The following is a 27,659-nucleotide window of genomic DNA, read 5'->3' as shown; positions in this document are numbered from 1 at the left end:
ACAGCACAGGAACAGGCCCTTCGGCCCTCCAAGCCCGTGCCGACCATGCTGCCCGACTAAACTACAATCTTCTACACTTCCTGGGTCCGTATCCTTCTATTCCCATCCTATTCATATATTTGTCAAGATGCCCCTTAAATGTCCCTATCGTCCCTGCTTCCACCACCTCCTCCAGTAGCGAGTTCCAGGCACCCACTACCCTCTGCGTAAAAAACTTGCCTCGTACATCTACTCTAAACTTTGCCCCTCTCACCTTAAACCTATGCCCCCTAGTAATTGACCCCTCTACCCTGGGGAAAAGCCTCTGACTATCCACTCTGTCTATGCCCCTCATAATTTTGTATACCTCTATCAGGTCGCCCCTCAACCTCCTTCGTTCCAGTGAGAACAAACCGAGTTTATTCAATCGCTCCTCATAGCTTATGCCCTCCATACCAGGCAACATTCTGGTAAATCTCTTCTGCACCCTCTCTAAAGCCTCCACATCCTTCTGGTAGTGTGGCGACCAGAATTGAACACTATACTCCAAGTGTGGCCTAACTGAGGTTCTATACAGCTGCAACGTGACTTGCCAATTCTTATACTCAATGCCCCGGCCAATGAAGGCAAGCATGCCGTATGCCTTCTTGACTACCTTCTCCACCTGTGTTGCCCCTTTCAATGACCTGTGGACCTGTACTCCTAGATCTCTTTGACTTTCAATACTCTTGAGGGTTCTACCATTCATCCTCCCACAAAACTCTGCAAGTATCCTCGCTGGACGGATCCGGAGAGAAGAAGGCGCTTTGGATTTGGGCTCTGACCTCGGATCCAAGACGAGGGACCCGTCGTTGGCCAGCAGCGTAAGGAGCTGCTGATAAACCCTGTGCTTTTTTTTATAATGATAATAATGATAATGTCACAAGTAGGCTTACATTAACACTGCAATGAAGTTACTGTGAAAGGCCCCTAGTCGCCACATTCCGGTACCTGTTCGGGTACACTGAGGGAGAATTCAGAATGTCCAATTCACCTAATGATTCACATCTTTCAGGACTTGTGGGAGGAAACCGGAGCATTCGGAGGAAACCCTCGCAGACACGGGGAGAACCTCCAGACTTGCATAGACAGTGAGTGACTCAAGCCGGGAGTCAAACCCGGGACCCTGGTGCTGTGAAGCAACAGTGCTAACCACTGTGCTATAGTGATGCCCCTCTATCAAGTAGAAGAAGGAGATCGGCGATCCATGTTCATGAGGATCTGGATTCGGACCTCACGTATGTGTCGCGGGACCTGACAAGTTGCAGGTCCCGCATGCGCCCTTCTGTACACCAGCCGCAGGGCCGGGTCCTCATCGGGCTGACCGAGACGTGATTCCAGGTCGAGCACCTTTTCCAGCACCTCAACCCTAGATTTCTGCCTCTTTGTCGACCCCCTCACATACTCCTGACAGAAGGTACGCACACGAGTCTTGCCCTCGGGGGGGGGGGGGGGGGGGGGGCGCTGCGATCCCGCTCGGGGGGGGCCGCGATCCCGCTCGGGGGGGCCGCGATCCCGCTCGGGGGGGCCGCAACCCCGCTCGGGGGGCCACGATCCCGCTCGGGGGGCCCGTCCGTTTTGCTGACTGAGCAGCACCAATTGTACCTGTAATAAAGCCAGATGCCACAGTTCGCTTGTGTGGCGACTATAAACTTACAGTGAATACAGCTTCCCGACTCGACCGATATCCAATGCCTCGCACAGAGGATCTCTACGCGAAGCTTGCAGGTGGACTCTCGTTCACAAAATTAGATATGAGTCACGCCTACCTGCAGTTGGAGCTGGACGCTGCCTCCCGACCATATGTAACGATTAATACACACCGGAGCTTGTTGCCCTTTGGAGTATCCTCTGCCTGCGCTATTTTTCAACCTGTTGAGGGCATTTTGAGAGGTTTACCACGTGTTGCTGTCTACTTAGATGACGTTTTGATTACAGGGACGTCGAAGCAGGAACATTTGGAAAATCTGGAGGCTGTCCTTAGACGCTTTTCGGAGGCTGGAGTCCGTTTACGTCGCACAAAGTGCGTATTTCAGGCAAAGGAAGTAGTCTACCTGGGTTAGCGGGTGGACCGCAAAAGTTTGCACCCCGTCGCAGAGAAGGCGCGTGCGATTCAACAGGCCCCCGCCCCGACTGACATTTCACATCTTCGTTCTTTTCTCGGTCTCGTAAACTATTACGGGAAGTTCCTCCCCAATCTAGCAACTACGCTGGCCCCTTTGCACCTTCTGCTAAAGAAAAATCACACCTGGGTTTGGGGTCAGCCGCAAGAAACAGCTTTCCGGCAGGTAAAGCAACAATTGTCGTCTGGGTTACTAACCCACTATGATCCTGGAAAGCCTTTGCTCGTCACATGTGATGCATCCCCGTATGGTATTGGGGCCGTCCTGTCCCACAAGATGGAGAATGGGGCCGAGCGACCGATAGCTTTCGCCTCCCGCACATTGACTGCAGCGGAGAAAAAGTACGCGCAGATTGAGAAGGAGGGCCTGGCAGTGGTTTTTGCGGTGAAACGCTTCCACCAGTACATGTATGGCCGCCATTTCACTATCGTGACTGATCATAAGCCTCTACTGGGACTTTTCAGAGAGGAGAAGCCAATACCGCCCATTGCTTCTGCACGGATCCAGCGCTGGGCTTTGTTGCTTGCTGCATACGAGTATTCTCTGGAGCACAAACCAGGAACGCAGATAGCAAATGCCGACGCACTGAGCCGATTGCCTTTATCGACCGGCCCCATGTCGACCCCCACGACTGGTGAGGTGGTTGCTACCCTAAATTTTATGGACACCTTGTCTGTCATGGCATCACAGATCCGTGAGTGGACCCAGACGGAGCCAGTCCTGTCAAAGGTTCGGCACATAGTCCTGTATGGTGGGCAGCATAGACAGCTCCCAGGCGAGTTGCGGGCATTTTCCTCCAAGCTGTCAGAATTCAGTGTGGAAGACGGCATCCTCTTGTGGGGGACGCGTGTGATTGTCCCGGAAAAAGGCTAGGAGCTGATACTAAGAGACTTGCACAATGGGCATCCAGGTGTGTCCAAAATGAAAATGTTGGCCTGGAGTTATGTCTGGTGGCCAGGCATCGACACCGGCATTGAGAAGGTGGCCCAAAACTGTTCCATTTGCCAGGAGCATCAGTAGCTTCCGCCGGCCGCGCCCCTACATCACTGGGAATGGCCAGGGCGGCCTTGGGCACGCTTGCATGCAGATTTCGCAGGTCCTTTTCAAGGATCCATGTTCCTTCTATTAATTGACGCCCAGTCTAAATGGCTAGAGGTGCATAAGATGCAGGGGACAACGTCCTGCGCAACAATTGAAAAGATGCGTTTATCTTTTAGTACGCATGGCCTCCCCGAGCTGCTGGTCACGGATAACGGCATTCCATTCACGAGTGAGGAGTTTGCGAGGTTCATGAAGATGAACGGCGTACGCCATATCCGCACTGCCCCTTACCACCCGGCTTCAAATGGGTTGTATGGACGCGAGACTGGCTTGCATTTTGTTTACGTATATGACCACCCCCCATGTGGTGACTGGGGTAGCTCCCGCAGAACTCCTAATGGGCCGGAGACTTCGCACCCGCCTTAGTATGTTTTTCCCGGACATTGGCGCAAAAGTACGCCGCACACAAGAACGGCAGGGACAGGGATTTTCTCGGCATCGGCCGATTCGGCAGTGTTCGTTTGGAATTTTGCTGGTGGTGCCCAGTGGGTTCCTGGCGTAATCTTTTGCCAAACGGGCCCTATATCTTACCAGGTGCAAGCCCAGGGTCGTCTCCAGCGCAAACATATAGACCACGTTCGGTCCAGAAGACTATCCCCGCCAAAGATTCCCCGCCCCCGGAGCTCATTTCTACAGCCACAGAGCCCAGAGACAAAGGAAGGTAGCCCTCACAATCTTCCACTGGTGCCTCACTCAAAACCTGCGCAGGTCGTTACAGAACCGAATGGAGATAGAGACGCTGACATGACGGAGGCAGCAGACTCTGACGCCGAGATGGAGACACAAGATGCATCAGAGGGGGAATCCTCGGGTCCACGGGCCGTGGATGTACGTTCATCACGGAAGCGCCGGTCTCCGTCTCGTTACACGCCGCCTGATCCAGCGCCGCGTGCAAATGGTGTCCGGCCTGCGTCAAAACGAGTCCGACTAATGACAATCCCACAATCCTGTGGGAGTATGAGCTTCCCCAATGAGGGGGGGCGGAGAAACCATTAGTAAACTCCAAGTATAAATAAAGCTGGCCAGTTTGGAACCAGCAGGAAGGAATGTGCAGCAAGGGGAAGTTGCTGCTGTTATATATATTATATATATATATATATATATATATGTGTTATTGTAAATAAATGTTATTACTTTGTATCCTTAGAACCCGTGCTCGATTCTTCATGGCCCTCACAAAAGTCACTGTCTGTGCGGAGTCTGCACATCCTCCCCCTGTGTGCGTGGGTTTCCTCCGGGTGCTCCAGTTTCCTCCCACAGTCCAAAGACGTGCAGGTTAGGTGGATTGGCCGTGCTAAATTGCCCTTAGTGTCCAAAAGGGCTGGGTGGGGTTACTGGTCTACGGGTAAGGGGCGAAGGTGTGGGCTTATGTGGGGTGCTCTTTTCAAGGGTCGGTGCGGACTCGGTGGGCTGAATAGCCTCCTGGACTGTAAATTCTATGTCTATGAATGGTTTCCCCTAATCGGCATCTCTTGACCCCGCCCACAACTTAAAATGCTGCCTCAACTGCCTCCAAATGACATTACGTTTTAATATGAAAACAAAATGCTGACAATATTCTGCAGGGGTGGCCAGCATCAGAGGTTGGAGAGGTAAATGTTGGAGCATTAACAGAAGCAGGAACAATGGGAGCAGAAGGGGAATAAAGAACTTTATCCTGGTGGGTTAATTAACCGGTTACGATGAGTGGGAACATTCAACACATTAAATGGATGAAGTGTAATGTTTGTTTCCACACTCTGATGTGGAGATGTCGGTGTTGGACTGGGGTAAGAAGTCTTACAACACCAGGTTAAAGTCAAACAGGTTTGTTTGGAATCACTAGTGATTACAAACTGGGGAAAGCTAGTGATTGCAAACTAGTGAAAGCCAATGATTGGAAAGCTAGTGATTGCAAAGTAGTGAAAGCTGGTGATTGCAAACTAGTGAAAGCAAGTGATTGCAAACTAGTGAAAGCTAGGGATTGCAAACTAGGGAAAGTTAGTGATTGGAAACTAGTGAAAGCCAGTGATTGCAAAGTAATGAAAGCAAGTGATTGCAAACTAGTGAAAGTTAGTGATTGCAAACTAGTGAAAGCCAGTGATTGCAAACTAGTGAAAGTTAGTGATTGCAAACTAGTGAAAGTTAGTGATTTCAAACTACTGAATGTCAGTGATTGCAAACTTGTGAAAGCCAGTGATTGGAAAGCCAGTGATTGCAAAGTAGTGAAAGCTGGTGATTGCAGACTAGTGAAAGTTAGTGATTGCAAACTAGTGAATGCCAGTGATTGCAAACTAGTGAAAGCTAGGGATTGCAAACTAGTGAACGCCAGTGATTGCAAACTAGTGAAAGTTAGTGATTGCAAACTAATGAAAGCTAGTGATTGCAAACTAGTGAATGCCAGTGATTGCAAACTAGTGAACGCCAGTGATTGCAAACTAGTGAAAGTTAGTGATTGCAAACTAATGAAAGTTAGTGATTGCAAACTAGTGAAAGCCAGTGATTGTGAAAGCCAGTGATTGCAAACTAGTGAAAGCCAGTGATTGTGAAAGCCAGTGATTGCAAACTAGTGAAAGTTAGTGATTGCAAACTAGTGAAAGTTAGTGATTGCAAACTAGTGAACGCCAGTGATGGCAAACTAGTGAAAGTTAGTGATTGCAAACTAGTGAAAGCTATTGATTGCAAACTAGTGAAAGCCAGTGATTGCAAACTAGTGAAAGCCAGTGATTGCAAACAAACCTGTTGTACTTGAACCTTTTGTCAGACCTCTGACTGTTTCCAAACTCCAGCAGTGATTGACAGCTGGGGAGGGCACATGCGCGGCGGCGCGGTGCCGGCTGGGAGGCGCGGCCTCGTCCTGTTGCCAAGCGACCGCGCCGCCTGGGTGAGGCTCCCTGCCCGCCCGGAAGGACTGCTTTATGAGAAGGACTCGGCTGCTGGGCTTCACGCTCTCACTATCGGCTCCCGCCGTCAGCGCAGGCCCAGGCTTTCAGCGGCTCTTTCCTGCCGCCTGGCCGCTGCTAAGGGCGATTCGCGCGGGAGCGCAGGCAGAGGGCCCCGGGGAGAGGAACTCCACACAGATGGCCATGGTAAGTGGCGGGGGATCCGGGCGGGTCCTTTCCACATTTAGATGGACAGAGGTTTGTAAAGCTTTAGACTATTAACCATCTGATGTTTCAGGTCACCCATTGCCCGCATTTCTAATGGAAATCCTTATGTAAACATATCACACTGTCATTACACCCTTTCACCAGAGGTGTTGCTGTGGTGTGACTGTTTACATATAGAGTTATCATGGACAAATACGCTTATTGTCACAAGTAGGCTTCAATGAAGTTACTGTGAAAAGCTCCTAGTAGCTACATTCTGGCGCCTGTTCGGGGAGGCTGGTACGGGAATTGAACCATGCTGCTGGCCTTGTTTTGCATTACAAGCCAGCTGTTTAGCCCACTGTACTAAAATAGCATTAGTGACACAATGCTTCGCGATCCAAATCTAAATTAAAGTGTTTTGCCAAATCCCCACCCTTCACCCCCGTGTTCACTGACCTGCATTGGCTCCCACACCAACAATGTCTCAAATTTAAAATTCTCATCCTGGTGTTCAGATCCCTTCAGCTCCCCCCTTTCCATCTTTGGAACCTCCAATTCTGCCTGGGGAAATGAACAGAAAGGCATGATGGGTAGTTAGGGCAAGCCAGGAGTAAAATCTTACTACAGTAGAATAAGGAGTTAGGTTACCGGACTTTTAAAGATCGCTAGCTTAGGCTGGAGAAAATGGGGGTCAGTCTGTAATTGCCTGTAACTGTGCAAAGCATGAAGAGGGGGATGGGCAGCCATTAGAACTGGTTCTTTGTGCAGAGGATGCTGGGTAAGAGGGGCCCCCAGGGTCAGTTTATATGACCAGGTCAAGGATTGTGTGAGAAAGACCTATGAGAATCTTGTATTTGCCACCGTTACCTTATTTGGCCATGGGTATGTGAAACTCAATGCTGAATCCACATGTGTGTGAAACCAGATGCTGTGCTTCTTTTGTCTCACTCGCTCTGGAAGTTTCAAGAGACATGTTGTCTCCTGCCTTTTATCAGAGTGAGTGGAGCTTGCAAGCTATTTGAAATAAAATAAATCAATACCTACAATCCGACTTAGCCTTTGACTTAGACCAGACTGGGGCCAGGAAGAACTCAATATCGTTATTTGGTGGCAGTGGTGGGATTTCGAGGGCGACTTCCCGACTATCCGCGACATCAAAATTAAACCAGCCTTGGATGGAGAGAAGGAAAATGGGCCCACGGTGTGAGTAGATTAGAAAGGACCACGTCGGTTTTCCCCTGCCTCGTAGTCCGAAGCGGGTTTGGTCACTCGCCTATGGTCGGGTAAGATCGTTCGACGAAATCAAAGGTCAGTCTGGCGGATTAGAAAACTTAATTTCAGTTGATGTAGGTATGGCTGAGGTACGTTAAACGCGAATTGAGGGAATATCGGGCGATAATTCAGTTAGCAATTCAGGCAGTATCGCTGTGATAGTTCAGTTCCGTGCATGTGGGTTGAAAATTCAAATTGGTTGTATTGAATTACACTTTAATTCGGTTAAGGTCTTTAACGGGTTGAGGGAATGTCACAGAGACAATTCAGTTAAGACCGCTGATGGAATGTTCTGGAGACAATTCAAATCCGTACAATTAGAATTGACTAAAGTTGGATTTTGTTTATGGGAGATATGTCTTATGAGTGAAACAGTTGGGAGATGGTTTAGCACACTGGGCTAAATCGCTGGTTTTTAAAGCAGACCAAGGCAGGCCAACAACACGGTTCAATTCCCGTACCAGCCTCCCCGAACAGGCGCCTGAATGTGGCGACTAGGGGCTTTTCACAGTAACTTCATTTGAAGCCGACTTGTGACAATAAGCAATTTTTCATTTCATTTCATTTTCATGAATGGCCACTGGGGGGAACCAGAGACTTGGAAAATTCAGAACCGTATTGGACTAGAGAAAAAAAAACAGGTTGTGTTTTGTGTAAATTCAAAGTTTTATTGTCCAGTTGGTTGAAATGAATGTAAGTATAATGCTTTGAATTCCTTTTGTTTGAGTGGAGATCTCGGTGGATGAATAAGTGTGTGTGTTTAATAAGAATTTGTCAACTTCCTCTGGTATTCCTAGTTTTTTAAAATATGTTTTGCAAAACGAAGTTGCACACCAATTAGGAGGTATACAGGGGCAGTTAAAGTGAGATTTAAAATGGGGTAAGTATTTGAAAGTTCTTTAGAAAATCAGTAATAATGATTAACATTGTGGAAGTTATTTAGTACACAATTCTCGGGAAATAAACAAAAAGCAAAATCAAAATGTTTAAATTGGGATTTGTAAATGATTAGTTGAACTCGGCATAGTCTTGATGCTTAAAAAAAAGGGGGAGAGAACAAAGGAATTTAAAATTGAAATGCGAAGACCAGGCATTCGGTGTGGGTTGGGTTCATGGGCTCCTTTGTTAGAGGCAGCCATGATGTACCTACATCTAAAACATTTTTGTTCTGTGCTCCAAAATTTGTAGAGATTTCAGTATTTTCTCTGTAAACTCACTACACATCAAATTTAAGATTCGGGGATTTTCATATAGCAAAGACTATGGATTTTTAACTTTATTTTAAGATTACACGGGGGGAAAGGAAGATCCCAGTAGAAAGGAAGAAGGCCATTTTAGAGATGCTCAAACCCCAAACCGTAAGCGGGGTTAGGCAAGTACTGGGGACTATGCGACTACTGTAGGGCCTTGGCGTATAAGCACTTAGAACTTGAGGGGATGCTGCAAGCACTGACACCAGGGGGGTAAGCAGTCCCGAGAGCAGGTAGAATGGGGACTGTAGCAGGATACCGCTTTCAAGGAAAAATTAATTAAAACATGCCCTCGTGTTATATTGGGATAGTGGAGAGGGGCATTGTGGCAGTAAGGGGCTAGAAACACGGGGACCAATGAGACCAGTATTAGGAGGTAGTCGGTGGAAGTGATATGGCACAGCTCCACCGGGTCCTAGTGCCTGCTGAGTTGCAAGAAAGTCACTAGCAGAATAAATGAAGTTTAGAATGTGAACTACATTGCAGACGAAGTTTTAGGGAATAAAGATATGGGACCGGAGCTTAGATTAGGAGTATTAATTGCAGTATCAGGAAATGAGAATCTGACTAGAAGGGCTTGAGGTTCATAACGAGGCGGTGTTAGCAATTCTGGAAAGTGTGAAAATAGATAAGTCACCTGGGCCGGATGGGATTTATCCTAGGATTCTCTGGGAAGCTAGGGAGGAGATTGCTGAGCCTTTGGCCGTGATCTTTAAGTCATCTTTGTCTATAGGAATAGTGCCAGAAGACTGGAGGATAGCAAATGTTGTCCCCTTGATCAAGAAGGGGAGTAGAGATAACCCCGGTAACTATAGACCAGTGAGCCTTACTTCTGTTGTGGGCAAAATCTTGGAAAGGTTTATAAGAGATAGGATGTATAATCATCTGGAAAGGAATAATTTGATTAGAGATAGTCAACACGGTTTTGTGAAGGGTAGATCGTGCCTCACAAACCTTATTGAGTTCTTTGAGAAGGTGACCAAACAGGTGGATGAGGGTAAAACAGTTGATGTGGTGTATATGGATTTCAGTAAAGCGTTTGATAAGGTTCGTCATGGTAGGATACTGCAGAAAATACAGAGGCATGGGATTCAGGGTGATTTAGCAGTTTGGATCAGAAATTGGCTAGCTGGAAGAAGACAAAGGGTGGTGGTTGATGGGAAATGTTCAGACTGGAGTCCAGTTACTAGTGGTGTACCACAAGGATCTGTTTTGGGGCCATTGCTGTTTGTCATTTTTATAAATGATCTGGAGGAGGGCGTAGAAGGATGGGTGAGTAAATTTGCAGATGACACGAAAGTCGGTGGAGTTGTGGACAGTGCGGAAGGATGTTACAAGTTACAGAGGGACATAGATAAGCTGCAGCGCTGGGCTGAGAGGCGGCAAATGGAGTTTAATGCAGAAAAGTGTGAGGTGATTCATTTTGGAAGGAATAACAGGAAGACAGAGTACTGGGCTGATGGTAAGATTCTTGGCAGTGTGGATGAGCAGAGAGATCTCGATGTCCATGTACATAGATCCCTGAAAGTTGCCACCCAGGTTGAGAGGGTTGTTAAGAAGGCGTATGGTGTGTTAGCTTTTATTGGTAGAGGGATTGAGTTTATGAGCCATGAGGTCATGTTGCAGCTATACAAAACTCTGGTGCGGCCGCATTTGGAGTATTGCGTGCAATTCTGGTCGCCGCATTATAGGAAGGTTGTGGAAGCATTGGAAAGGTTGCAGAGGAGATTTACCAGAATGTTGCCTGGTATGGAGGGAAGATCTTAGGAGGAAAGGCTGAGGGACTTGAGGCTGTTTTCGTTAGAGAGAAGAAGGTTAAGAGGTGACTTAATTGAGGCATACAAGATGATCAGAGGATTGGATAGGGTGGACAGTGAGAGCCTTTTTCCTCGGATGGTGATGTCTAGCACAAGGGGACATACCTTTAAATTGAGGGGAGATAGATATAAGACAGATGTCAGAGGTAGGTTCTTTACTCAGAGAGTAGTAAGGGCATGGAATGCCCTGCCTGCAATAGTAGTGGACTCGCCAACACTAAGGACATTCAAATGGTCATTGGATAGACATATGGACAATAGGGGAATAGTGTAGATGGGCTTTAGAGTGGTTTCACAGGTCGGCGCAACATCGAGGGCTGAAGGGCCTGTACTGCGCTGTAATGTATGATTTCAGGGATAGATGAATAAAAATAGATGCAGAAATACCAAAAATTAAGATATTAAAACCAATTGATAATGTAGAGGAAATAAGGAAAGCAAACCTAGCAATAGAAAGAATGATACAGGGTTAATCAGCACACAATTCCAGCACACAATCCAGGGAGACGATACAGGCTGTAAAAGAAATAGCCCTTGACCTGAGGTGCCAAATGCGAGCTGGAGATAGTGATCAAAGAGTTAGAATCGCATGGAATCATTCAAAAAGTCACATATGCCTCGACGAATAGCCCACTTCAGGTAGTTAGAAGCCTGCTGGTACATTTAGAATGGTAACGAATTACAAAGCATTAAATAAGGTCACAAAAAAGAAAGAGAAGGATAAACGTTATTTAATAAATCCACAAACTACATTGGAGAAGGTGGCAGGCAAAACTTATTTAACTAGTACAGATTTAGCCAGCGGATTCGGGAGTGTTCCGTTAGACCCAGACAGCAGGGAAAAGACAGCATTTACCTTTGGCACTAAACATTACGTATACTGTAAATTGCCACAAGGATATGTTAATTCCCCAGACCACTTTCAGGCAATAATAAGGGAGCTGACTAAAGATGATTTGGCTTTAGTATATATTGATGATGTGTTAATTGGAGATGATGATCAGGGGGGGACATGTTGAAAGGGTGACCAAAATTATTAAAACACTTAATGAAGCAGGATTTAAGATAGGGTTAAAGACATGCCAGATTGGCAGGAGCGAGGTCGATTATCTAGGGTAGTCAGTGTCAAGGCAGGGGGGAAGCCAGTGTTGGGATGAGAGAGAAATCTGCTAGAATCACAGCGCCCGTTTCACGAAACGGGGTTTAGCAAATCATGGGAATTTGGGGGTATTTGAGACCAATAGTGGAAGACTTTAGTCTTTATGCTAGATCCATTTATGAAACTTTGAAAGGGGATTTTAGGTGGAGCAGTGAAGCACAGAGGAGTTTGGACCAGTTAAAAACAGCTGTAGCAACATCTGGGTCATGAGACATGAAGAGGACGATTTGGGCATTAAATTTGATTTGTACGCAAATGGATATGGTACGGTGCTTGTTAATCATAGTATTCAGACACCTATCAAACATTGACAGGTAATTGGTCAAGGGCTGAACAAACGTTTCGGACATTGCAAAATGTTTGGCAGCAATAACAAAAAGGATAGCAGAGGTTGAAAATTTATCAGCCGGAAAGAAAGTTCATGTCACAAATGAATTTTTAGAATTGACAAGAGTTGACCAAGAGACAGGGTTGCCAGCAAGGCGCGAATACAGCTCGATGGAAAAGATGGGAAAGCATTCTTTTAAACCCTGCCTTAATGTTTATACATCACATTAAAGAGGGACAGAAACTTGATTAATCAGTTAGCAGAACAGAGTTGGTAAATGCTTGGGTGGTATATACGGATGGTAGTAAAGTTAAGGAGGACGAGGAACCCCCGCATTTTAAATGCCAATAGTTTAGGAATCTTGGCAGCTTGATGCCACGGCGGGAAATTTGTAACCACTGCAGCAAACAATATTGCATTGGAGAGTGTAATAGTTATTACAGACAAATGTCCTGTAAGTTGTTAGGGACTGTTATGTATGGATTCAATTAGGTTGTAACCCCAAAAGTTGACTGTATTAAATGTGCAAGTAGTGTTATTGCAAAGTTTTTAAAAAACCACAACAAATAATGGCAAGTATACACTCCATGCTGGAAGGAAAATGATAACGGACAAAAGGGATTTGAAGAAAACTGAGTATTGTCTCATGTAAACCAGGGCTGGCAGACTACATGGTTCAGTACAATGTTAGACGTTAGTGTGAGGAAGTCAGGAATAGAAACAGGATCGATTGAAGCTTCTGCAATTCATAAAGCAAGATAATCAGTGGATAGTACATGATATCATAATTTACCATTCCAATGAGAAACGGAAAGCACTTCCAAAAAGAAAACCAGTGAGGGATAAAAACCTTTTTGGTCGCTGATGGACTGAGTTGTGTGCTGTTTCTAAGGGACATGAGGAAGCTTTTACGGTGCTGCTACCCCAAGGTAGTCAGATGCCTTGGAGGTAGTGGAACACACGGATATAGCTATTGTGTTACCTTCCTGAGTAGCGACAGCTATGGTTCACGGTGATTGGACTTGAGGCAAGAACAATACAAAGAGTCTATCGACACTGGTCTGCGGGATGGATGAACTTACAGTTGATTTCCGTGCACAGTTTACAAATCACGACATATACACACACATGACAAGGATCAGGGATATCTGCTAGTCAGTACAACTAGAAGGGGGATATAAATCCTAAAGCAGGATTCAGCTCAGAGTTAGCTCTCATAGCTCGGTCATGGGGTTTTACCTGATGCATGGATTGATAATACTTATTATTATAATTGTATATTGTGTCATCATTGGATGCCTTAATATGTGTTGTAAGATGACTATGGCTCGGATGATGCCGATAGACTCGGCCCATCACCGCTCACCAAGATGACATCCCGTTACTGGCGACCATCAAACCAGAAGGAACCCGGACGGAGTGCCAGTGGCTGTAAAAATGTGATGAGGTGTTTATGTACGGAATGTAATGAATTGCGGGACGGTCTTTCTGACCAGACATTGATACAGGTTATTAACCCGGGGATGTTTATAATGGACATTGGGAGTTGTATGCCTAACCAAAATCCAAATTTGGACTGAGATTGGTCTGGCGAATTGTTAGCACACTTTTTGAACATCGGGGAATACCTACCCAAACATTTCTCTACCAATAGAGACCCTCGTGGCAGAGGTGGAAGAAAATATAACGTGCTTGTTCTCCACCTGCTTTGCACGGAGGTATAGCGTAACCCAGACCCAGGAGGGAATGAGGAAATGAACAGAAAGGCATGATGGGTAGTTAGGCCAAGTTAGGAGTAAAATCTTACTACAGTAGAATAAGGAGTTTGGTTAGCGGACTTTTAAACATCTCTAGCTTAGGCTGGAAAAAATGGGGGGCAGTCTGTAATTGCCTGTAACTGGGATTTCGCAAAGCATGAAGATGGCGATGGGCAGCCATTAGTTCTTTGTGCAGAGGATGCTGAGTGAAAGGGGCCCCAGGGTCAGCTTATATGGCCAGGTCAAGGAATGTGTGAGAAAGACCTATGACAATCTTGTATTTGTCACCGTTACCTTATTTGGTCGTGGGTATGTGAAACTCGATGCTGAATCCACGTGTGTGTGAAACCAGATGCTGTGCTTCCTTTGTCTCACTCGCTCTGGAAGTTTCAAGAGACATGTTGTCTCCTGCCTTTTATGAGAGTGAGTGGAGCTTGCAAGCTGCTTGAAATAAAATAAATCAATACCTACAATCTGACTTAGCCTTTGACTGAGACCAGACTGGGTCCAGGAAGAACTGAATATTGTCATGCCAGCCCCAGTTTCCTTTCGCTGCACCATTGGCGGCAGCCATGCCATTAGCACTGGAATTCCCTCCCTAAAGCTCTGCCTTTCTACCTCCGCCTTTAAGATACTCCTTAAAATCTACCTCTTTATGGTCTCTAATCCTAATATCTTATGTGGCTTAATGTCAACTTTGTTGATAGTTGCTCCTGTGAAATGTCAACTATTTTATCCTGTTAAAGGAGCAATGCAAACAAGTTGCCATTTCGTGTAAGCATCCTTAACTCTAACTCTCCTTTACCTTCACTTAGTTTTGATTTTCAGTTGTTTGCTGCAGGAGATTGATTTTTGATAGTAAAACAATTTGGCTTACTCCAGAAGGCTATCAGCTTAATTATAAATAAAATTCTGGAATATGACTTCTGAAACAGCAGTGAGTATCCCATATAAAGAAAATGAATTGACCTTTAGTTACTTTCTGGGGTACTTTATATCAGCATCCTCGTGTTGCATGTTAATAATATTGTATCTTTAAGTTTGTGTTGAAAAGTGATGATGCTCATGACAAAATATAAATTTCTTTAACCGTCAGTCTGGCCTCAATAAAACTCGAGATGGATTTGCAGACATAGCATTAGTTATTTTATTTGACTTGCAAGTCTGACTCGTTTCACACAGACACAGGACACAGAACCAGTCTCCTGGACCCCTGGGAAACGAATGAAGAAGGAGACAAAGGGATTTCTGCAAATACATTCAAATGGCATCAAGTTTCACATACACGATTCCTATAGGTCATCCTATACCCCTCCTGACCTGGCCATACATCCTGATTGGCTCACTTCTCATCCCTTCCTCTGGCCTCCTATTACCCAGCATCCTTTTCTCCTCCTTAGCTGGACACCCCTCCCCCTTGCTTTGCCATGCGTTCTGAAATCCTTTGTCTGTGAACTAACAGAATCAGACCGGCCTATATCTACATTACAGTAACTAATATCTTTAAAGTAACTATTTTATATCACATTCGTCATTCCCTCCTTTTATCATTTCATGATAACCGAACTATTCAATCCATAGCTACGGTCCCTCATCTAAAAAGATTCGGCGCTGCATTTCTAATTCCTGTTGTAGCCCCCTTCATCCGCTGCACGCTTGTGGATTTTAACAGCCAAGATTCTAGGGGCGTTGATCTGTTCCAGTGCATCCCGCATTCTACCCATCACGCATTTAAGGATGGCCAGGCCCTCAAAGATGCAGCCAACAGCCACCGCTAAATACATGGCCATATTTATCAACCAGTCCTTCCAACCTCCAAATCCCCAGTTACCCCAAGAGCCAGGATCCTGCATTCCGTCCAGGTGATCCCATATGCGATCCATAAATTTAGTGATGTTAGCGGTTAGGTCTTGAACTCCCATGATACACTTGCCCTGCACTATGGCGCATACCCCACCCTCACGGGCCAGAAGATAGTCAAGAGCATACCGGTTCTGCATTGCAAACAACTGCAGCTGAGACAATTCCTTGGTTATTGCCCCAAGGGCTCCCAAGGTTTCATTTCCCAAGATGGTAAGGCCACAAATAAAATAATTCCTATCGCCAAGGAACCCCCCACACCTCCCAGTGTCAAGACGCTCAGAATTCCCCACCCGGCTGAGTGGCCCCGGTTGGGTGCGAGAACCTGAGGTTTTTTCCAGTTCTCGCAGAATTCAGCTGAGACTTCCCTGCGTGCTAACTGATTATGCAGCATCCACGCCGAGGGGCAGGGGACTGTGGTAGGGACTAGAGTCCCAATAGCAATTTGGCGGGGAAATGGGGGTGACATTGGTCGCTGTGCTATTAAATAAAAAGTAGTATCCTTGCTCCGTGTACAGGCTAGCATCACAATCAGTATATCAGTTGCGTAGGGATCCCCCAGTAGCCCAGTTTATCCAGCTTCGGAACGCCCATTCGGGCCGCCTAGCAATGCGGAAAGCCCTAGTCCCAACAGTGATATGAGAGACATTCGCCCAGCCACAAAGGAGCTGGAGGCCGGCGTTCAATGGAACGCAAGTGGTGTTGTAACAAACGCATTTGCCAGACGCCTGGGTGATATGACACCTCCTGTCCGTACAGGTGGGGAACAGACATGTTATATTTGTTTCCACCTCTACCAGCAAACAGCCGTACCCGTCACTGCTGAAACAATTCTCGTACGACCGGGAGTCCCTATTGGGAGTGAAGTGGCTAGGAATGTACGCCCTCCACCGTTGCAGCCTATCATACTGTGAGTGGGAATTATCCCGAGGAAGGGGAAGGCAAATAGCCGGTGGTGCTGAACCCAGATCGTAAGGAAGAGTGACTTGCTCGGGCGGTGGCTCGGAATGCTGACAATGAACCACCGTTTGGGGAGTGCCCCAAAGCGGTGAAACAGAAAATAACCTAGACACCGCTGCGGGGTTCGGGTAGCAGACAACCTGTCCCCTGCCATACAAGCGGTGGTAAATCTGGTAGAAGAGATTCATACTACCCGGGTTTTCCTCAGTCTGGGTCCTAAATGACTTAAGTGTATCTCCTGATAACCTACGTTCTAGTACTCCCCTCCTTACACGCCCCATCCTCTCTCTAGTCCCCCTCTCTCTCTCACAACCTCTTCCTACCCTCTCCTGACGGTCTGATTTTACCTTTATGGCACCAATCTTAACACATCCCAAAATCAAATTTACATGTGCTCCAAAAACAAGGCAATGTCCATGTAATGTTCCCGTCCCATCGCCGGGACCGGTGCAATTGCTTCATGAGTCCTGCATTGTCCGTTATCCTGGTGACCTTCCCTGAGTCGATACCATGCCCTCGTATATGGGGGCAGCGAAGAACATCACCTCTGCATAAACAAAATATCCTTGTAGTTTGGTTGGGGTTACAAATGTAGATAATATGTCCCTTTTCCATGTCCGTCCCCGATGTCACTCCAAGCGAGGTGAGGCCGAAGATTACACAGGCGGTGCGTAGCCACCCCATCATGCTCCACACCTGTAAAATAGCGCTGGGGAAGGGAGGCAGGTTAATCTGTCCAAAAAAATGAGGCCCGTTATCAGAACTCAACTGAGCTGGTATACCGTACCGGGGAATGATTTCCCTCATCAGAACTTTAACCACAGTAGCAGCTTTATTATCGATAGTCGGATACGCCTCAACCCATCTGCTGAACACCTCCACAATGACCAAAACATATGTATAACATTGACACCTGTCTAACTCAATGTAATCCATTTGGAGCATCTCAAAGGGACCATTGGGCAACGGGGTTTGCCCCATACCACAAGGGATACCTTTGCCGGTGTTATATTGCTGACAAATCAAACACCGATTGCTGATACTCTTGGCCAACCCCTGCATTTTAGGGTGCCACCAAGTGTCCAGCAACAAATCACTAGTCCCCCGAGCCCCACAATGAGTTGCAAAGTGTACACATTCAACGACCCATAAAGCAAGTACATCAGACATACAAGTCTGATGTGCTGGCGTGGTCCATAAAGGGGAAACAGAATCATATGTACAACCTAACCGTTTCCACATTTATTTATCACTCTCAGGAGCGTCCTCCTGTCACCTTATGACGTCTTGGATGGTTGGCGTTGGCTTGTCAGAGGCAGACCTATTTATTGCAGAACGTTTAGACTGACCTAACATTTTAGGCACCATCACTTGCTGAATTTGCGCGGCTGTCCGCGCTGCACAATCTGCTTGTTCATTACCAACGTCAACTGAGGTCTTACCGTTTGTATGGGCAGTGCATTTAATGATGGAAATCTGTGCGGGCATAAGGAGGGCCTGCAGTAGGTCATTAACTAAACCCCGGTGGGCTATTTGACCACACATAATCATGTCAGGTTGTTCTAACGGAATATCACTCAGATCGTCCCTTATTGTGGTAGTTTCCTGAATCAAGGCTAAACAGTCGTGACCAGGTGCGTCCTCATGGACAGGGGGACCGCTAAGAAAACAGGCTGGATTGATAGTGGTACAGTATTTAAATATCAGACGTTGATTGTTCAGAAGGTATATTTCATACCTATTCTGACGAGCTGCGGTAAGATGCTGAGTCTGCAGTTGTCCCAATAGTGCGATGACCGAGTGGGAGCTATACACCGTAATATACTGTTGGAGAGTGATATTGGCAGCAGCCTGCAAACTATTGTAAATTGCTGCCAAGATCTGGGTGCAAACAAGGTGGCCCATCGCCACTGGGTCGAGTTTGGAAGAGTAATATGCTACGGGCCGGTGCTTGTCCCCATGTTGCTGGGTGAGTACCGCTGTTGAACATCCTTCCAGAACAGTACAGTATATCTGGAACGGTCGGTCGTACAAGGGCCTCCCAAGGGCCGGTGCTTGTAACGAGGCCTACTTCAGGCAACGGAAGGCTTCGAGTGCCTCGGTGGTGAGAGTAAAATTCCCCCCTTCCCTAGTGTAAGGCGTCAGCAGCTTTGTATAGACAGCGATGTTTGGTAGCCACTGCCTACCCTTCCCATAGGCCCCAGATCCTTGGCATGGTACTGGTCGTGGACCTGACGTGTAATATGAGGGCCTACGGAAGCTGACTGTGGCCATAAATGTGGTGGTATTGTTACAAAATCGGCTGTACCTTCTTTTCCCGTGACTGTGGCTGTAACCTTGACTGGCCATTCGGTCCCAATTAACGGCCGGTATTTGTCCTCCAACTCCCTGTTTTGTCCGGTTCTGTCATAGGCCAGGGTAACGTGATGCAGTGAATGTTCAATGTCTAACGTCCACCACAGGGGAGTGATAGAAATATAGCACTGTTGTCTCATCCTCCATGATTGAACCGTTACCCCTTCGTCTCTGCACTCTAGCTGTAGCTGGAAGATACACAGTAAATCTCGGGCCAACAAGTTACAGTCCAATCCAGTAGTCACTACAAACTGATGATCTGCAGACTTATTCTCGTAAGTGACTGTCACAGGTTCAGAAATAGGATACTCACACACCTGTCCTTGGAACCCCGACAAATGCTGCGTGTGGTCAGATAGTGGTAGTCGAAGTTCTGATTGCACTGAAGACATGGCTGCTCCAGTGTCGATTACAAATGGGTGATGTTGATCTCCTATCTGCAGAGAGATAATAGGTTCCCTGTCCGATTGGAGAGTCCTTATGACTAAATTAGCTAGACAATCCTGTGTTGGGAAAGGGTTTGCCTGGGAGAAGTCAGTGTACCTCGTCTGTCCTCCCCTTGGTGGGTACCCCCTCCTTTGGGTCGGGTAGTCTCCTTCTGCTGCCCGTCTTTTAAAGGGGCATTCCTGTTGCCAGTGATCTGCACGGCCGCAATTAAAACATGCATTGCTCCCTCTATATCTGCCCCGTCCTCTTCTCCCAGTAGACCAATGGCCCCTCAGAGGGGGCGGCGGTTGTAAAGCTGTTGGTACATACGGTGGGCCATAAAGAGGAGCTGAGGGTCCATTTGGGTGGGTTTGATATCCTCCCCCGTGTTGATCCACCCACCCAAAGTCACAATATTGGGGTTCCAGCTGGTAAGCCACCGTTTCTGCCGCTGGTTGGGGTCTCAGATCATCCTTTTTCATTACATACTCAGTCTTAACCTTTGTAACTGAGCCTCCTTCCTGGCCTACACCCTCCTTCCAATAAAATCTGACTGCCCTGGCCATCTGGGAAGGGTCGTTCTCTGTCCAATTCATGTTATTACATTTCACGGCAGTAGCCACGGAACGAGGTAGGCAATGCATTAACATAACACAATATTGAGGGGAATTCTGACCATTTTGATATGGCAAGTCGCCTGACTGCCCACGGTAGATTTCATTAAAATGTTCCAGAAATTCTTCTGGCTCTTCAGCCTTTTTAGGTTTGAGGTCTAAGATAGCAGAGATGTTTATGGGCTTTTGAAATGTGTTATTCAACGCATTCAGGATTTGTGTCCGTCTATCATCGTCCAACGCATGGGCTTGGTGAAGTGCGGCATGGCTAGCATAATTCAAGTGGTTGAGGTAACTGCGGTGCGCTGCTGGGGTTAAAAGCTGCTGGATTAGGACCCAGAGGTCCCTATAATCAGTTTGATAAGCTGAGATGGTAGTTCTCAGATGATCCACGAAAGCAGCAGGAGATTTTTTCTGTCTGGGATTGCAGCCATAATAGCCATCATCTCACTGGGTCTCCATGGGAAATAAACGTCTATTGTGGGCTGGGCCGCCGCCGTCACAGCGTCAGGGTTTGGTATTTTCCTAATCGGCAACTGTCTCAGAGTCTCGCCAGGGGGCACTCTAGCTGCTTCCTCTGGCTCTTCCAAGACTTCGACGTGCCTCCCTGTCACTAGAGGGAGCGCCAGCTCCTCAGAGTCATCCCTATCCTTTCCCTGTTCTCGGACTTTTCTGTCCCTCCTTATCGGTCTGAAGGGATTTAGGTGGTATGCGTGATTGTTTCTGGATAGGATCAGGCCCTTCTCTCGCTGTCCGAGATCGGGTCCTAGAGCTAATTGGGCTTGTGGAACAGAGCCCCCCTTCTCGCTCAGACAGTGAAGATGGTACCGAAGGGGCTGGAGAGGCTGGCATGATTTGAATCTGGGGAGCAGTGACTGGATATAAATTATGATACTCTGGTGGTTCTGGAATTAGTGCAGACAATGCTACTGGTGCAGTCGGAACCCTAGCCGACCTTGTCAAATTTTCAAAATCTTCATCCTCTGTCTCTGTCAATGCAAGGCCAGCCATTGAATTACGTAGACCATTGTTTTTGTTTTTATTTTTATTTTTTTTCCCCTTCCCTAATTGGAATCCCCATTTTAAGGGCATTTTCTTGCCAACTTAATAGCATGATCTTATCCCTCTCATGTTGACAATATTGTCTCCATAATCTAATTAACTCTTTAGCTTTCATACTTTGGCTCTCTTTCTTTTTTATTATTATTATTTATTTTTTTATTTGCCTATTTATAACCAATGGCAATTTTTGCTACTTGGCAAAATTATTGAAAAGGTTCTAACAGTGTTCTTTTAAAACTTAAAATGTTTGAAAATTCAAATTGAATTACTGCAACCTGCAAGCTTAGCTCTGATCTCAACTCAGAACTAAATTTACGATTTGCTTAACACAAACTTGTATAACTTTTACAACTTAATTAATTCTTTATCTTAACAATATTTCTTTTAACAAGTTTTTCTTACATTCACAAAAATGTTGGCTGCTATCAATGAGGGAGCTGTGGTGATTTATACCGGAGCAAAGTCAACTGTCATCTCCAGATTTACACTTTTTAAAATGGTGTCAGTGAGTTTCTTTAAGTTTCTATTAATTCACAAATAAAATGAGATAAACATTATTTCAAGTAAGTAAAACTTAAGATTCTGGCAATTTCAATCAATTGCTTTCGAAAATAATAAACTTTTATCAAAGAGGTGGAGAAACCCACTAGTTTCCTTTAATTAATTCAAAACGTAACTTTGCTGGAGTTCACTGACTCGAAGAAAAGGTATCCAATTACACCACAAGCTGCCTGTTATCTCAAGCTGCTGTTAACCCTTTGAGAGACTTCTGCTTTAACTAACATGCAGCATCCAGTTTGTTTTAAAATTTATCGTTTCTCGCCACTACAGTCCAAGGGTACAATTTTAGCTGAATCAACTATAGATTTAAAACACTCACACATGGAATTAAACCATCTTTTTTTTAGATGTTGCATCAATCCCAAAACCTAACCCAAAACCGAATCAGAACTCACACATGGAATTGAACCATCATTTTTAGATGTTGCATCAATCCCAAAACTTAACCAAAAACCGAATCGGAACTCATACATGGAATTGAACCATCTTTTTTAGATGTTGCATCAATCCCAGCACCTAACCCAAAACTGAATCAGAACTCACACATGGAATTAAACCATCTTTTTTAGATGTTGCATCAATCCGAAAATCTAACCCAAAACCGAATCAACAAATATGAAATCCCATCAATTAAATTTCTAATCCCCAGACTGACCTTTGATTTCGTCGAGACGATCTTTCCGTACCAACCGCGAGTGACCAGACTAATCAAACGATAAGAAGAGGGGAAAAATCAATGCGCGGTCATTTTCAAGCTATACATTGTGGGCCCCTTTTCCACTCTCCTTTGTCCAATATCAGTCTAATTCTGAGTTCGCAGCTGGCCGATGACCGTCTGGAGAAATCCCGGGTTTCCTGCACCAAATGACAAAATATAAATTTCTTTACCCATCAGTATGGCCTCAATAAAACTCGAGATGGATTTGCAGACATAGCATTAGTTATTTTATTTGACTTGCAAGTCTGACTCGTTTCACACAGACACAGGACACAGAACCAGTCTCCTGGACCCCTGGGAAACGAATGAAGAAGGAGACAAAGAGATTTCTGCAAATACATTCAAATGGCATCAAGTTTCACATACACGATTCCCATAGGTCATCCTATACCCCTCCTGACCTGGCCATACATCCTGATTGGCTCACTTCTCATCCCTTCCTCTGGCCTCCTATTACCCAGCATCCTTTTCTCCTCCTTAGCTGGACACCCCTCCCCCTTGCTTTGCCATGCGTTCTGAAATCCTTTGTCTGTGAACTAACAGAATCAGACCGGCCTATATCTACATTACAGTAACTAATATCTTTAAAGTAACTATTTTATATCACATTCGTCACTCACACTCTGGGAATGTTGCTTCAGAAAACATGTAATCATGCTACTCACATCACCTGTCACATGTAGCTTTCACTGGGAGCAACTCGAGTTACTTGTGCAGTATGTAAACCAGAAATTGACAATGGACTGGTGTCAGGAAATCTCGAACACATTGAGAGAGAGAATTGAAAGGCAAGCACATCTACACCAACTAGATATTGAAGGCACAATAGTTAAAATAATTTGTACAGTGCAATTTTAGACCTGTTTTTCCTTGTGCCATACACCAAGACTTTGGCATCTGGTGGCAAACCCGCCTATATTTTATTGTAGGATTGTTTGTCCACTTACAGCTGTCATTGTTTCAAAATATAAGATATCTGATTTCAGTTTGAACCTGTAATTCAGAGCAGGCTCTTAACCCACTCGTCCCACATTAAAAGGACAGTGTCATAACGGACTCCACCACCAGGTGGAATCACACTTTGTGACAGTTGTCTCAATTCTGTTTCAGAGTAAGAAGAAGGTGAAGAACTCTGCAAAACTGCCACAGGCAGCTCAGGGACCTGTGAAATTTGATAAGGATGGTTCTGTTTTGGTTGTCATTCACGCCAAACCTGGAGCTAAACAGAATGCTGTAACGGGTAAGCTGAATCGATGTTCCCATTATACATCTGCATCACAGGTACAGTAAAAAGCCAGTAACACTGGCCTTTACTGTCATGGGCAGGGTGTGTCAGAGGAATTCCCCGCAATGCTTTATATTGTCAAACAGCTGGGTAACAGAACTGATTTTACCGCACACTAATCACTTCTAATGCAAAGCTAACCCTCTCACTTTGGATCACATGAAACAAGAATCTGCTGGAGTAGCTGATAACCTGTGCACTTTATATTTTATATAGTGTAACACAGTGTTGGGCTTATTTGATCTTTGGAGCTTGTCTGAGTTTGGTTGTTGTGCATTGTGACTTTTTCAGAACCTTGCAGTGTTTCTCTGACCCTAGCCTCCAGTAAATCACTGGGTGAATACCAGTGATGGTGATTCTTACCCTTGTGTCCTGTAGATGTGTCGGAAGGAGCAGTTGGCGTGGCTATTGCGGCTCCTCCAACCGATGGGGAGGCGAATGCAGAACTGGTTCGTTATCTGGCCAAGGTACTGGGATTAAAGAAAAGTGAAGTTATCCTGGACAAGGTATGTTGTCAGCCCAGAGACACTTCGTATCCAGGCTCTGCTGAGGGGGGTTGACTAAGGTTTTCCTGTGATGATTTAACCAGCTTCTAGCCCCTCCACCTGTCATTTCTTTCTTAGAGTGTGAGATTGTGGGGCTCCAATGTATGATGAATGATGTACAGAATATCATGTTGTCACACTGTGTGGTCCATTGTACAATCTCTCACACACTAATGTAATTATTTACACTGTAATATATTTATTGTACAGTTCTTACTTTCAAAAAAATATCCGTTTGAGTTTCTCCACCATATGCACAATTATTTTCTCATCTTGACTTCTCATTTCACAAGCCTGCGCTGGACAGGAAACTGGGCAGGTGGTTTTGTTCCAGATCGTCCATGGTCAGTAAAAACAAAACTGTCAAAAATTCAGACCGGTTCTTCAACATTTGAAAAGAGAGAAGACTGAATGATGTCAGCCAGACAGAGGAACGTTCCTTTTGAATCAAGATTCACCTTCAATTGACCACCACATTCCTGTAACACAACAAGCCAACTTTGGGCACTTAGAATTATAGAATGATAAAGCAGAGAAGGAGGCTATTGCTCCCATCATGCCCATACCTGCTTTTTGAAGGAGGTGCCTAATTGACTTCCAAATTTCTCCCCTCAAATATTTGTCCAGTCCCCCTCATAGAATCATAGAACTTACAGTGCAGAAGGAGGCCATTCGGCCCATCGAGTCTGCACTGGCTCTTGGAACGAGCACCCTACTTAAACCACATCTCCACCCTATCCCCATAACCCAGTAACCCCAGCTCACCTTTTTGGACACTGAGTAATTTAGCACAGTCAATCCACCTAACCTCACATCTTTGGACTGTGGGAGGAAACCGGAGCACCCGGAGGAAACCCACGCAGTCACGGGGAGGACGTGCAGACTCCGCACAGACAGTGACCCAAGCCGCGAATCGAACCTGGGACCCTGGCGCTGTGAAGCAACAGTGCTAACCACTGTGCTACCCATTGAAAGTTGTGATTGAATTTGCTTCCACCGCCCTTTCAGACAGCACCTTCCAGATCCTCCACTTGTGAAAGACACAGTGGGTATGAGCTGATATTATACTGTGGCCCGTTACAGATTTAACACACAATCCCTCACACCGTGATCTTGCACTCCAATGACAGCTGACTGGCCAGAATGTTCACCTGTGTTTCCAGAACACCAGTAAGCAGGTTCTATACCCAGCGACCACCCATTTTCACCAGCTACGCGGAGATGGGGGAGATTGACCAAATTTAACCTTCTGTTTGATGGGTTTCATTTTTCTTTGGCTATTGAGGTTGACACATTGCAATTCTTGTATTTTCAGTGTACTATCTGGTTAAGTAGCTGGCCGTTTAATGTTCCATATTGTCTATGATTCTTGCCTTTCCTCCTGCACAATGCTATTCTCAAACTCCTATTCTTTTGAAGGGTTGCAGATCCCGTGAGAAGGTGGTGAAGATTCTGGCTTCATTTACCCTGGAAGAGGTGCAAGAAAGACTCCAATCCGCAGCTGCTACAAGCTAATGCAAGAAGCAGAGCCTTGGGGGCAGGAAGAGCAACCTTGGGAACAATAAATCAAAACCTAGTGGTTACTGGAGGTGTACAGAAGATTACTGTCAGCAATGTGTCTCATCAGTCATTGCATTCAAATAATCTTGGAAGAGACCTCACACTAACTGTCAAATCCGGGTTTAAAACTGTCCAGGTACAGCTGATTTTGTCAGTTTATATTTGGAACCACGTGGATTGGGAACAGCTCCTGACTATTCAAATTCTTACATTACTAATGGTTATTCTGTGTGAAAATTCATTCACACATAGCTCAATTCTGTCCTCGTTGTCTCATTATAAAAGATGATTTATTGTAAGGTGAACATTGGGTTTGGATGTTCTGTCCCTGGGTTCCATTTGCCTGATTTGATCGCTCAGCTACATGCAAAAGACCCCATGATAGTATAAAAAGAGCAAAGAGTTATCTGCTTGCCAATAGTCCACCCTCAACTAATTCTCCCAACAAAAGATTAGCAGTGTGATGATCACATTGACGTTGTGGGAGATTATTACTGCAGAATGACACTGGATGTACATCCATAACAAGGAGTTTCTACACTTAAATCATCTGTTGTGGCTTTTAAATGTGACAATGTGTTTCTATTCAAGTCTTTTGTGTTGGGGAATTGAGAGTGGGCCTGTGTGACGTTTAAGGGGCATCTTGACAAATACATGAATAGGATGGGAATAGAGGGATACGGACCCCGGAACTGTAGAAGATCTTAGTTTAGACGGGCAGCATGGTCTGCACAGGCTTGGAGGGCCGAAGGGCCTGTTCCTGTGTGTACTTTTTATTGTTCTTAAAACTATAGGATTAACTGAGAGAGCGTTCTGCCTCAGGCAACCTCGCGAGGGCAACCAATCACAAGATTTGTCTCAATTAGAAAAGAGTTGAAATTGCAGGATTGTCTTGGGGCTGTTGAAATTCACTTAATCATGTTATAATCCGATGGATATGAATACAGTAGTGTCCCTACAATTGTGACTCCCGCATCAGACAAAAGTCTTTGTGCACCAAATTCCCATTATGGGCGCAAATGTTTCTTAGCCGCGTTATTAAAAATACAAAATACAAACCAACTTTTGAAAATGCCAGAGAAAAGAAACCCCAATAAATGAAGTTAAAAATGAAAGGTGCCCAGGATGGATTTGCTGCAGTATAAAGTGCTCACTGCACATGCAGTGTCTGTAACTGTTTGTACATGGGCGTACCTTGTTGCTGCTGTTTAATTCCTGATCACAATCCATATCCACACTCTAATAAAACACTGAGTGTGACAAATTTTACACTGTTTAACAAAATAAAACAAGAATAATGTCTTCAGTAAATCTCTCTTTAAATTTATTGATAGCATAGTTTTTATTGCCGTTGTTCCTTCATACATGCTGCGTTTTGGGATTGCTGAATCCTATCTAATTGACCCCCATTGTAAAGTTTCTTTGCCATTTGTGATTTTGCAGTTTGCGAGGTTTTGTGGCAACATCCCTCCTGTGAAGGGTTAACCTTTTTACTCTAACAATAAGTATCGGCAGGTTCAATTGAATATTTTGAAGCAGCTTTAGCCTGTTCGGTCAGTCTCGGTCATTACAGTATTGTTAAATTATTCAACGTGGGAAAGTCAGTGTCTGGGCAATTCTGTCTGATTGCAGTCTGAACAATCCCCAAGTTTGAGGGTTGCTCGCTCATCATTGGTGCAAAGTTCAATTTCATCAGTGCAAAGTTTAAAACTATCTGGCTGTTTTTATAACTTCACAGAGAATATTGAGAGACAGCGGAAGAATCCGGCGGCTGATTAACTGTATGATGTGAACACTCCCTCCATTGCCACGACCAT

At 45.4% G+C, this 27,659-nt stretch overlaps 1 protein-coding gene across 1 annotated transcript; it reads left to right on the top strand.

The window, feature by feature from the left end:
* Window positions 1-6,073: 6,073 nt before the first annotated feature.
* On the top strand, window positions 6,074-27,153 carry LOC140387349 (UPF0235 protein C15orf40 homolog). Its single transcript, XM_072470299.1, has 4 exons — window positions 6,074-6,310; window positions 23,563-23,692; window positions 24,116-24,243; window positions 25,702-27,153. The coding sequence occupies exons 1-4, from the start codon at window positions 6,140-6,142 to the stop codon at window positions 25,795-25,797; spliced, it is 525 nt and encodes a 174-aa protein (XP_072326400.1). The 5' UTR covers window positions 6,074-6,139; the 3' UTR covers window positions 25,798-27,153.
* The last annotated feature ends 506 nt before the right edge of the window (window positions 27,154-27,659 follow it).

This window comes from Scyliorhinus torazame, chromosome 12 (genome assembly GCF_047496885.1).
Source record: "Scyliorhinus torazame isolate Kashiwa2021f chromosome 12, sScyTor2.1, whole genome shotgun sequence".
Classification (NCBI taxonomy): Eukaryota; Metazoa; Chordata; class Chondrichthyes; order Carcharhiniformes; family Scyliorhinidae; genus Scyliorhinus; species Scyliorhinus torazame.
Note: the sequence above shows the minus strand (reverse complement) of the source record. Positions and strands in the feature narration are given on the sequence as shown.

Coding starts and splice junctions, on each gene's coding strand:
- LOC140387349 (XM_072470299.1), top strand. CDS start 6,140: ATGAGAAGGACTCGGCTGCTGGGCTTCACGCTCTCACTATCGGCTCCC. Junction 23,693..24,115: donor TAAACAGAATGCTGTAACGG/GTAAGCTGAATC, acceptor TGTGTCCTGTAG/ATGTGTCGGAAGGAGCAGTT. Junction 24,244..25,701: donor GTGAAGTTATCCTGGACAAG/GTATGTTGTCAG, acceptor ATTCTTTTGAAG/GGTTGCAGATCCCGTGAGAA.